At 44.3% G+C, this 12,244-nt stretch overlaps 1 protein-coding gene across 1 annotated transcript in view; it reads left to right on the forward strand.

The window, feature by feature from the left end:
- The window catches only part of LOC107105609 (kalirin-like), a gene marked incomplete at its 5' end in the record, with an annotated part of 93,689 nt that overhangs the window by 6,410 nt on the left and 75,035 nt on the right, over positions 1-12,244 (forward strand). Inside the window, 3 exons of the mRNA XM_015405607.1 lie at positions 180-275; positions 6,703-6,836; positions 11,863-11,929. Coding sequence (XP_015261093.1) covers positions 180-275; positions 6,703-6,836; positions 11,863-11,929 — 297 coding nt within the window. The remainder of the gene's footprint in view (positions 1-179; positions 276-6,702; positions 6,837-11,862; positions 11,930-12,244) is intronic.

The raw sequence follows: 12,244 nt of genomic DNA on the forward strand, positions 1-12,244 counted from the left end.
CCGAGTGTTGCCCTTTTGCGTGTGACAGCCTCCCCTGATCTTTCATGCTCCTGCCATGTGTGTGTGTGTGTCCCTGCTTGTGTCCCAGCGTGTGACCTCAGACAGCTAGCCTCTTGGCTTCCCTAATTCCTTCTCATCCCTGCTAACCTGCTGTTCCTTTGCACACTGGTGTCTTGCAGTCTTCCTCTTTGCTAGCTGCTCGACAGAGCACCTCCGATGTCCCCACTGCTGCGGATCTTGTCAGTGCAATAGAAAAACTGGTCAAAAGCAAGCTGGTAAGTGTGGAGTCCTCGGCTCTTGTCTAGAGAACCGTCTTAGAGGGCAACACGATAAATTGGCAGCTTGGTCTTCTGTTCCGTGTTCGTGCTTCCCTTGCTTTCCCTGCCATTGTTGTTACCCTGTGTAGATGCTGAATATCCATTTGCAATCTCATGCTGATTCCATTTTCAGTTGGTTGCTAAACAGCGGGCCGATATTTGTAGGTACTCCATTGGTTTTTCCTGTTATGATGACGACTGCCAGGAGTTACAGTGTAATCCAGAACATTTTGTCATTGTCTACGGAATCTCAATGAAATCTCTGTTAATAAAATTGGTTGTCCTATTATGGTGCCAGTCTTTAGTAACGTATCTCATATAGCAATGAACGGTGAGAAGTTTTCTTTCTAAAACATGATGGGCAAACCTGGTGTCTTAGAGGTTGACCGCATCTTCTTGCGCCCTGCACTGTTCCGGGGGCCACAGTTTCAAGGATGATACCAGCTTGAAGCAGGACGGGGGCATCGAGAGTTTACTTCTGCAAGCCCTGCTCTGCTCACACTAGACAGGATTTCAGCTGATGCCTTCTTCACTTATGAGCATGTAATTTTCTGGATGAGGATTCAGTTTGGGAAATGATTCAAAGGATGGTCATTATGTGGTTTATGAAGTCAGGCTTTCAACATAATACACCTTTTTACAAGAACTTCAGGGGCAAAATACAGTGATGAATGCATAAATAGTTCACAAAATGCCCTGCACAGACTGACAAACATTTAGCCATTAAAGCTCAGAGGTTGTTTGGTCCTCAGTATTTCAGAGACTGTCTAGACCCATATGAATCTCCCTGCGATTGAAGATCAGCGACAGAGGCCATGCTGTAAATTGCATCAGAGAGGGCAGGTTACCCACACAGAAAGCAAGGCCTTATCTGCGATTCCCAAGAACTCTGGGGATTCCCGTTCAGTGAAAATCTGTGTTAGTGCCTAATCTTTTGCTCAGAACAGCCTGTGAGCAATTAACCGCTGGCTCTTGCCTTGTTGCTGCTGGTGGTGGTGGTAAAAGTGTCTCTAGTCACAGTCGACTTATGGCGACCCCTTAGAGTTTTCAAGGCAAGAGATGAACAGAGGTAGTTTGCCATTGCCTGCCCATGCATAGCAACCCCTTTATTCCTTGGTGGTCTCCCATCCAGGTCTTAACTGGGGACAACCTGCTTAGCTTCCAAAACCTGGTGAGATCAGGGGTAGCGTGGCCTGTCCAGGTCAGGCATTGTTGCCACTGCTGTGTTTTAATCGTTTAACGTTTTCCCCAATTTTCATTTTTTTAAAAATCTGTACACTGCTTTGAAATTATGGAAACAGCTTCGCGATATAGATAAGTACAGGATCGCACCTTATTTTTATCTGTATTCGTTTACCAAATGTGAGCCAGTTTGGTGTAGTGGTTAAGTGTGCGGACTCTAATTTGGGAGAACCGGGTTTGAGTCCCCACTCCTCCACTTGCACCTGCTGATGTGACCTTGGGTCAGTCACAAGCTCTGGCACAGCTGTCCTTGAAAAAGAGCAGTTTGTGTCAGCGTTCTCTCAGCCCCACCCACCTCACAGGGTGTCTGTTGTGGGGAGGGGAAGGGAAAGGAGTTTGTAAGCCGCTCTGAGACTCCAAGTGAAGGGCGGGGTATAAATCCAATCTCCTCTCTTCTTCTTCTTCTTCTTCTTCTTCTTCTTCTTCTACGTGCACTCCCCCTATCAGTTTGCAGAAAGACTTGCCGTTTAAAGGCAAACTTGTTAACATTTTGAATTAATAAAAATGTCTAGCGGTGTCCGAGTACAAAAGCAAATGATGCGGTTGCTCAGATGAGTCTGGTTTATTGTTTGGCTGATGTGGATTTTGATTCAGGGACTGACTGCAGCTAAATGTTTAGTAATTTTTAGTTAATTTCATGTTATAGGTTTAATGTTGTAGGTTTATCATGTTAATAGGTTTAATTTAATGATGCAGCCAAGCAGGCTTCCTCAAAGAACTGAGTGATGGGCCGTCTCCTTTTAGGGCACATTGCAGTAGTCCAGTCTGGAAGGTACCAATAGATGGAATGACAGTCTAGGGCTTGGATACTGGTATTAAATCAGAGGGTGCATTCAGATGGGCAGCTAATCCCGCCATTATGCCGGCTCAAATTTGATCCCAATCTTTTAAATCCGTCCTCGCACGACCAGATGTCCCCCGGGGGAATCGCCTTATTGTGCGCTGCTTCTGCTGTGGATTCTCTAGACAGCGTCCACTGAAGGAGGCACGAGAGGTGGAGGGGTTACAAAAACTTTTTGTGCATGCACATAGGCGTGATATTGCATCCTTGTTTATCCACGGATGTGCAGAATCAAGATTTTTTAAAAATGATGCCCGTTTGGGATGGTCTGACGTCAGACCATCCCGAACGGGCGCCATTTTTTAATTGCGTGCTGGAACGATCAGACGGGGGCAAGCGTGCAATTGGCCCATCGGAACCGAAAATTCCAGATTTTAGCTAGTACCTTTTTAGTACGCCTCCAAAGCGCGGCAAAACGGGATGTTCATGAAAGACGGACGTTTCCCAGATGTTGATCTCTGGACATTACATTTAAATCCATGAGGCACTCGTGCCTCGCACAGATCTAAAGAGCCGTCTGAATGCACCCTGAAACTCAAAATAATGTTCTCTGGAGATAATAGTGTATTTTATTATGTGAAACGAGGTAATTTCTCCAGTTTATGGAGTCAGGCAATAATAGAAAAATTGAATGTTATACAGTGCACAGAGAAAGTTGTTTTTGCATTAGGGTGGCCCTTAGCCTGTAAGGTTATCGAGCAGTTGATTATGAAGATTTTTATCAGTAGTGCTCTCTGCCAGGCTAGGCATGTCTGCTCTTCTCTGCATATGCAGATCCCACCATTCTTTACAATCCCAAAATAATTGTTTAGCCTTACAGTTCCACGATGCAGATGAGCAATTATGCTTACAAAATTAAATGTGCTACTGTGTGTGATCTCTGAATGTCATATATTAGGTACACCAATTTTCCGATAGATAATTGTGGTTGTGGCTTAGGGATCACAGAAACTGTGAAGCATGTTTTATTTGAATGTCAGTGGCATAAGGAGGCTGGAGAGAAATGGATCAAGCCACTTGTGCCCCAGTGAAATGAGCCTCCCCCAGACTTTATTGTTACAAAAAAATTTAATGGATCGTAGGCCAGCAAATACATTCTTTTTAGCGAAATTCCTTGCTCAGGCCATGAGAGTTTGGGCAGCTCGTGACAAGACACCTTCTCTAACTTAGTATAGCCTCTCTTCTCTGGCTTGAATTGCTCCTTTTATTCTGAGCTAGGATAGATCAATACTAGTCAAAACCTTTCGGTCAGTGGGGAAAAGAAACGAAGTCCACTTTGGAAATGGGCACAGGTGACAACAAGATGGAGACAAGTACTCTGGGTGTTACTGGGCCTCCAAGTAGCAGCTGCAGCCCAGAGTGGCAAGCCCGGGTACTTTCCTAGCTGGCCTGCTGTATCTTTCTTAGATATGGGCAGGGGTCATTTCGTAGAAAAAGAGGCGCAGGAGCTCATTAGCATAACTTATTTGCATACGCCACACCCCCTGACATCACCGGAAGTGTGTCAGAAGGCAACACCCACCACTCAGGCTCCACTGGACTATTTTGGATTGCTAGCTATTGGGGGGGGACATACAGATCTGTCCTCACAGAGGAGGGAGAGCTTGTACCTGAAGGCGGGCCGGGGGGGGGCTCTGCAACTTACCTGGCTGCTTCTTGCTCCTCGTGGCCCGACTGAGGGCTGCTGGGAGCAGGGGGTGGGGCTTGTTGCATGTTCCCACCCCCTGGGCTCCTTACAGCCGGAGCTCCGCTCCTGTGCGCTCCCACAGGAAATGACCCCTGGATATGGGCATATTTGGCATACTACTGCCTACTCATTCTCATATTTCCCAGTCCTTCTCAGCAGTGCCATGTTGATGTTTAAAAGATCAGGCTTACTTTGGGGATACATTTGATGAACTAGACTTATTTCTTAATGGGCTACTTTTGGGCTTCCAGGGGGAATGAAGGTCTAGGGTATAGAGGGTTTTTTTAGGTATATCTCTAGGGCTTCATCCTGGTTCTTCATGCATAAAGAGCATATGCTCTACCACTGAACTAATATCAAAACCACTTGGGGAAAACCCACTTGTTTCAATGTTTCCTCACTTTAATTGCAGCTAGTGTTGCTTTTGCCCTTTGAAACAGTGATGAGCAAATGTTATTATCTTCTACTTGGGTAGCAGCTCAGTCTCTTGCTTCCTAATGTAAAAATTGTTCAGGATTCTGTTAGCTGGCTACAATTGTTCCTGTGCACAGCTATACAAAAATCCAGTTTTTTAAAAAATTGGCTGCATATCCATATACTGCACCCTAATGATAAGCTACTTCAAGAAATCTGCCTTTAACTGCAGATTGAGTACTGTTTGCTGTAGGATCCCCCAGTCGTGACACTGCATGATAACCTATGACTGGTTCCGCACAGGACTTTTGACCCTGAGTGGAAAGCAAAACGCCCTGGCATTTGAGGCAATGCTCCCTCTAAGCTGTGGAGTCTTGTGAGTGATAATTCTGCTTTGTGAGCTACTGGCATTAAAGCTGTGAGCGAACGATTTGGCTGCTGCATAAATTAGTTGGCTCTGGAGCCATCCTTCCTGAGCTAAGACAAAAAAGTGTGAGGCTAAAAAACTGTGAGCTAGCTAAAAAAACAAACAAACTGTGAGCTAGCTCACACTAACTCAGCTTAGAGGAGGGGTCATTTCCTGCAGGAGCGTACAGGAGCGGAGCTCCGGCAGTAAAGAGCCCAGGGGGCGGGCACATGCAACAAGCCCCACCCCCTGCTCCCAGCAGCCCTCAGTCAGAGCAAGAAGCACCCAGGTAAATTGCAGAGTCCTCCCGGCCCCCCGGCCCAAAACAGTCCACTGGCACCTTTAAGACCAAGTTTTATTCAGGTACAAGCTCTCCCTCCTCTGCGAGGGCAGATCTGCACATCCCCCCCCCCAATAGCTAGCAATCCAGAGCAGTCCAGTGGAGCCTACGCGGTGGGTGTTGCCTTCTGACACACTCCCGGTGATATCAGGGGGTGTGGCATATGCAAATAAGTTATGCTAATGAGTTGTGCTAATGAGCTCCTGCACCTCTTTTTCTACGGAATGGCTCAGAGGGAACACTGATTTGAGGGGAGCTTCCACATGATGTCATGCTGGTACTGAGCATGATTCATGAGGCTCCCAGGACTTCCCTGTTCAAATCACCCAGTCAAACAGAAGCAACCATTGTTTTAAACAGGCTAATATTGGGTGGCCGCAGGCTGTGCAGATGTTCAGCTCTGCCTTCAAATTGTACGCCAGCACAGGGAGAAAGAGGTCGGGTGGCATCAGGAGAGAGCAGTACAGGGACAAGGCAGGTAGATATCGTCTCTGCTCGCTTCTATTGCAGGGCCACCCTTTTCATGCCTCCATGGGGAAGCAGCCTTCATCTGTCTAAAACTGTTGCAGGGCAGATCAGAGATGCACAAATGAATGGAACCAGCCTGCAAGAATTAATAATTATCGTATGGCAGGGTGTGTAGTATAGCCAGGAGATGCTAGGATTGTCTGGCAGCCAGAAGCTCTAGCTCTTTTGTGGCAAGCTAGGCTTATGGTGGGCTGAGAGAGTTCTGAGAGAACTGTGACTGATCCAGGGTCATCCAGCTGGCTTCCAGTGGAGGAGTGGGGAATCAAACATGGTGCGCCAGATTAAAGTCTGCCACTCTTAACCACTGCACCAAACTGACTCTCTGCCTGAAAGAAGTTCATAGAAGAGAACTTTTACCTGTTGATCGTATTTAGGTGGTCTTCAGAATATTCTGAGGAAATACTATCGTAGTTGAAAATAAATGAAATGTTTTCAAAATGTGAGCTCTGCTATACCGAATATGACTCCTGCTCTATGATACTCCAATAAGCCTGGAACATACCGTAATTAAATGTGACTGGGTGGGGGGAGAGTAATTTTACTGATTATCCCCATTACCCTGTGAACTTAGGCAGATCATGAGAGGGAGGGCAGGAAGGGTTGCATTAGTGCTTAGTTCTTGTGGCCCTTTCTTATACCTCCAGGGAATTGCTGATTGCCACTTTGGGGTCAAGAAGCAATTGTTCTCTAGGCCAGTTTGGCTGGAGATCCTGGAGGTTTTTTGTCATCTTCTGGGCATGGAACAGCGGTCACTGGGTGTGTGTGGGAGGGGGAGGTATTTGTGAATTTCCTGCATTGTGAAGGGGTTGGACTAGATGACCCTGGAGGTCCCTTCCAACTCTATGATTCTGTGATTCTAAGGTAGCTCTGTGGTCCATAACTTGTTTTTCTGTTTAATCTGTTGTGATTTTGTTTTTAACTTTTAAGACATTAGAAGGAGGCTCCTACCGAGGAAGCTTAAAAGATCCTACTGGATGTTTAAACGAAACTGTGACACCTTCAACTCCTCCTTCAAGAAACCTTGAAGAGGAACAAAAAGCCAAAGCTATGCGAGGCAGGATGTAAGTTATCTAAAAAAATCTCGTCATATGGGAAAATGTCATTATGAGTGAATTTAAGGCTAATAAGATGCTACTATATGTGTGTTCTGCTTTTAGTATACTGGCAGGATGTAAGTTATCTAAAAAGTCTCTTCATATGGAAAAATGTCATTATGAGTGAATTTAAGGCAAATAAGATGTTACTATATGTGTGTTCTGCTTTTAGTATACACTGAGGATGCAGCACTAGGTGAACAGATGTAATGCTTTAACAGTGGCCAATGAAAAAAGAAAAAAGAACTGTGACAATTTAGCACTTGGTACTATATTCATAAATCATAATATACAATAACAGAAAATAAGTAATATATATAGTGAATGTAGACGGTGGTCTCCAGAATGGTGTGCCGTTTCGACAATGATCTTCTGAACAAGGATGTGTACATAAACTGTCTTTCAACAATACATTTCTCTTTGTGACGTATTGAAAATATACTGTTGATTCACTTCATCATAAAGCTATGCAATGGGCTATAATTGCTGAACCATTCCGGAGATCACCGTCTACATTCACTATATATATTACTTATTTTCTGTTATTGTATATTATGATTTATGAATATAGTACCAAGCGCTAAATTGTCACAGTTTTTTTCTTTTTTCATTGGCCACTAAATTGTCACAGTTCTTTTTTCTTTTTTCATTGGTCTTATTACTGTGCCCATTCTTGTAACTATTCTATGCTTTAACAGTGGGACATGGGGGACTTTTCAGCTATGTTATGATCCCAGTGTCATGACTTGTTGTCCAAGTAGATCTCTAGAGGTTTCTTCTAGCCTGTCAGATACAAAAAATCTGTCATTCCCTAGATCAAGGAGGCTGCCCCATATGAATGTGTATGGGTCACGTACAAGTGTAGGGCCCAGATGTCTGTGGATTTCCCCCTGTCACAGCAGGAGCTCTGAGGTGCAGCCATTTCCTTTGGAGATCCTGCCCAGGAAGTCTCCAAGTCAGATCTTGGTCCAGCCATCAGTCTTGCCTCTTTCTTATACTTCAGCTGGCTTATCTGACTTAAAGCATTTTTCAGATAGAAAACACACAGGCGTGTGTTTTTGTCTTCCACCTTATATTTTTTGTAAGTCATAAATGGGTTGCTAAACTATGCCAGGAATATGTATGTTTTTGGCAGCTATGGGAATGTGTTGTAGCTGCTAACCTTTCCAGTTCAAACTGAACTATACTGAAAACATGCTTGTTTTTCCGAACTTGTACTGAATGCAGTGAGACTCCAGAGCTCTTAAAATGTTATCTGTCTCCACCAGTTATTTCCATTTGAGAAAACACTGTGGATATTGTATACAAGGAACCCTGTGAGGTACATTAGGCTGAGCGATCTCCTCCAGAGATCTACATTCTGGAGGAGAATTTGAATCTAGGTTTTCCCAGTCCTAGTCCCACATGTAACTACTATCCTGTACATGGTGGTGGAGGAAAGTGCCATCAAGTTGCAGCCGACTTACAGTGACCCTGTAGTGTTTTCAACAGGCAAGAGACATTCAGAAGTTGCTTGCCATTACTTGCCTCTGTGCCACCTTGGTCTTCTTTGGTAGTCTCCCATCCAAATAATGACCAGGGCCAACCCTGCTTAGCTTCTAAGACAGGATGAGATTGGTCTAGCCTGCTTTATCCAGGTCAGGGCACCCTATACAGAGCTTACTTTATACCAGTTGTTCCACTAGAACATTCTTACCTCAGTCATCTGTTTTGTACTGTACAGAAACAGATGACTCTCTGACACAGTTGGCAAATAAGGTTGTCCTTTGAGGTACTTTCTTTAGGAATTCACTTGGGGTCTTGCACTTTTCTCATGCCCGAAGCAGATCCGCACAGCCTAAGAAGCAACGTTAATGTGTCGCCCTATGTCCAACTGTACATTGGGATGGGGCAGCTGGTGGCTGAATTGATCGATATGCTTAAACAGAGCTTGGATTTAAGCTGTTCAGTGTCCATTCTTGTCTCTTTCTGTGTAGTGCTCTTTTTAATTCTCTAGCCTACCAAGTCCTTAAAATATTCTTTGGGTAATCCATGCATTAGGAGGTCTTGCATACGAAGCAATGCATCATTTGCACTCACCCAAAAGTTGTGTACCAAGAGAATACAATTTCTACACATAGAAAAGCTGAATTCTTTTCTTTTTTTTGGTCCCCCTAAGGGGAATTTTTATTGATTTTTTACACACTACAAACTACAGCCAAGAGTTTGGGAAGGGGGACCAAATGAACTAGAAAAATGAACTAGAAAAAAGACCCACTAATAACTAAAAACCCAAGAGTAGGAGATCAGTACATCAGCTTAATGTTACTTTAAAAAGCTAATATAACAACGAACATAGTCACTTATGCTAGATTGATTATCTCTTAACTATTCATTTAACTGTTTAATGAACCCCCCACCCCGAACATCCCAAAATATTTCAGAGTTTTCAGGCACAAATCAGAGTCCTTCAGCCACTATTTATTCTTCTCTTTTCTAATCCTCAGTTTGTATGAACTTTTGGGGGCGGTGAGTCCTCGTCTTTTCAGAGGGTGAGTCCTCGTCTGAAGACCCCAAGCCTAACTCGCCGTCAGATTTGCTTTCTTCTTCTTCCTTCTCGTCCTCAGCCAGTTCCCCGAGCTGTAATCGCAGAAATTCACGTGCCTTAAGAACAGAGTCAAACTATTTCTCTTCTGTCTTATGTCAAATGGAATGTCTTTTAAAATCCTGGTGTTGTTGTCCCCAATTTTCAAGGGAGTTCCCATAGTTGCTTTCAAAATAGAGTCTCTCACATGTCTCTTCGAAAATCTGACTACTATTTCCCCAGGCAGATCATTTTTCTTGATGTATAAGGAATAGGACCGGTAGACCACATCCATCTCGCTATAGAGGTATTCCGCTGTCAAATCTGTCATTGGGGCTATTGCTTCACTCAGCCGTTGTTTCAGATTCTCTCCTTTAATTTCCGGGATCCCTTGAAACCGTAGGACCAAATTGGCTTTCTCCATTTGCAGCTGCAAAAGTTGTGACTCTTCCGTGGCTTGCTTCATTTCCAGCTTCTGCACCTTTTTCTTAACTTTTTTAGTGTTGGCGTCCATTTCCTTAACCTTCTCCCCCATTTGCTCTGTTGCTTTTAAAGATTGGGTCAATTGAAGCTGCTGAGAAGCCAAACTTTGACCAATTGTTGACAGTTGTTGCTTAATGCTAGTCATCTCATCCAGCAGAGGGCGCAAGGAATCAGCCAACATTTTTGAGAGCTAAGTGATCTCTTCCGTTCGAGGACTACCCACTTTCTCTTTCAAAAGTTTTTCTTCTTCCGGTTTCTTCCCCGCCATTTGTTTACTTAACAGAAAGTTGCTAAAGTCTCTGAAATTCGCCCAAATGCTTGTCTGCGCTGTGGTAAGTCTCTTAAAACAGTTTAAAATGCTTATTTTTCCACTTCCCCCTCTTTATTCCGCGTTTTCGCTTATGCATTTGGGAGGGGCCCCTCCCCCGCTCGCTTCCCATCGCTTTTTAAGGGGGCAGCTTTCTTTTTATATCTCCATGCTCGCTTCAACACGACTCACAGTTTGTTGTTGGCCAACCGGCCTTGCTTGGCATCGTTTTTTTTCGCCCAATCTCCAACGCTTGTCCCAGTCAGCAGCACTCGTACCATACGGTCACTCAGCGGCAGGACCTTCGGGGTGGAGGAGCGCCTCAATTCTCCGGCATCGCGCCGTCAAAGAGGTCACTCCTCAAAAGCCCCCTGGCTAGAAGCCTTTTACCAAGGCTCCGGGGGGGGGGTCGCGACTGGTGTGCAGTTTGCATCCCCGGGGCATCTGGGAGATGTGTCTGCCTGCGTGTCGCCATAGACCGGAAGTCCGAAAAGCTGAATTATATCATCTTCATAGATCATAAAAAAACAAAATTTGCAGATATTGCATTGCTGGTAACCAGAGCCAAGGTGGTTTGCAGACCCCTAAAGGCCCTTGACCCCTTCAAAAGTTAAGCCCTATTCACTCCTCCTCCTGTCTTTTGTGCTTTTTAAACCCTTCTTATTATACATTCATAGCCTTAAGACCTGGAAACTTTTAAAAAGGGAAATGTAAGCTGAGGTTCTGAGAAACCTGAACTCTGGGCCTAGCACCAAATAACCACCCTTAAGCCATACACCTTTAGAATATAGGCAGCTCTGATTAAAAGGAGTATAAGGGAGCATGCTTGCGATTATGGTTTCCTTCTTGCAAGCTTTGGAGAATGTGATTTCTGTAGGGTCATTGGTAGATTGATGACAGCACTGGCTGCTTGGTGTTATTGTCAGGCTCCTTAGTCAGGTCACACCACACAGGGCTTCATAAGAGGATAACTGTTTATGAGTGGTTCCAGTACTAAAGAACACGTGTACAGATTGTGTCAGGAATAGCCCTCAGTATTAGGGCCTCTGACTTATAGTGAAATCAAACATCCCCCCCCTGTAAGCATAAGCCAATGGATATAGTTCGCGTGCGCGGCTAAGCAAGCGGGCATAGTACAGAAGCTGTTAACTTTCCCAGCCGTGGAAGCGGTAGCTGGAACATCTGCAAGGTCAAGCGTAAGATAGCACACAGTAGCTGGGCAGGAAAGAGCTGAGAAGGAGCATACCCCTCCACATTCCAGATCTATGACAAGGCTACCTGACAGTTATCTATAAAAAACTAAATGTCGTTTTACCAGAGTGAAGGTCAAGAAAATTCCAAAAGTATAGCAGCAGTCCTGGTCAGTGTTAGTCCCACAGCAGAACTGCCTTTAAAGTAGAAAAGTATTTTGAGGCATCTAGCCTCTTCTCACTGCCTCTGCTGCTTGGAACTAACCTAATTTTGTTCAGCCCATGTCATTGGGATGTTTAGTGCATCCCAGTTGGCCCACAAAACAAGAATCCCTATGAACCTGAATTGCCCTGGTGTTGCCCTCCTCTAACGAAAATAATCCCTAAAAAATCTCTACCTGACAGGTGCTTACCCTGACCACTACAACATGCAAATCTTTTGAATTCTAGGTTCGTTTTAAATGAACTAGTGCAAACGGAGAAAGACTACGTCAAAGACCTAGGAACTGTGGTGGAGGTGAGTTAAAATCTACACAAGATCTATTTCCATTGTGACTTCTCAAATTAAATGGTTCTTCTGTAAAGGGGTGACACTGTGAGCTTGTCTTCTTCATGAACTGAAAGCGGTTAATTTATCTGCCATCTGAGGGGCAGGAGAGAAACAATTTCACAAACTGTCTGTGCAAACCATTCTAATCGCATTTTAATAATGACTGTTAAATTTCAGTTGCTGACTTGCTCTGTAGGTATGTAGTAAGTCCTTAAATCTCAGTTGAACATGATTTATATAACCTTAATGTTCTAAAATTAGAAATTGAAATTATGAAGGTAT

The sequence above is a fragment of the Gekko japonicus genome, unplaced genomic scaffold, assembly GCF_001447785.1.
Source record: "Gekko japonicus isolate JY-2015 unplaced genomic scaffold, Gekko_japonicus_V1.1 scaffold3331, whole genome shotgun sequence".
NCBI lineage: Eukaryota > Metazoa > Chordata > Lepidosauria > Squamata > Gekkonidae > Gekko > Gekko japonicus.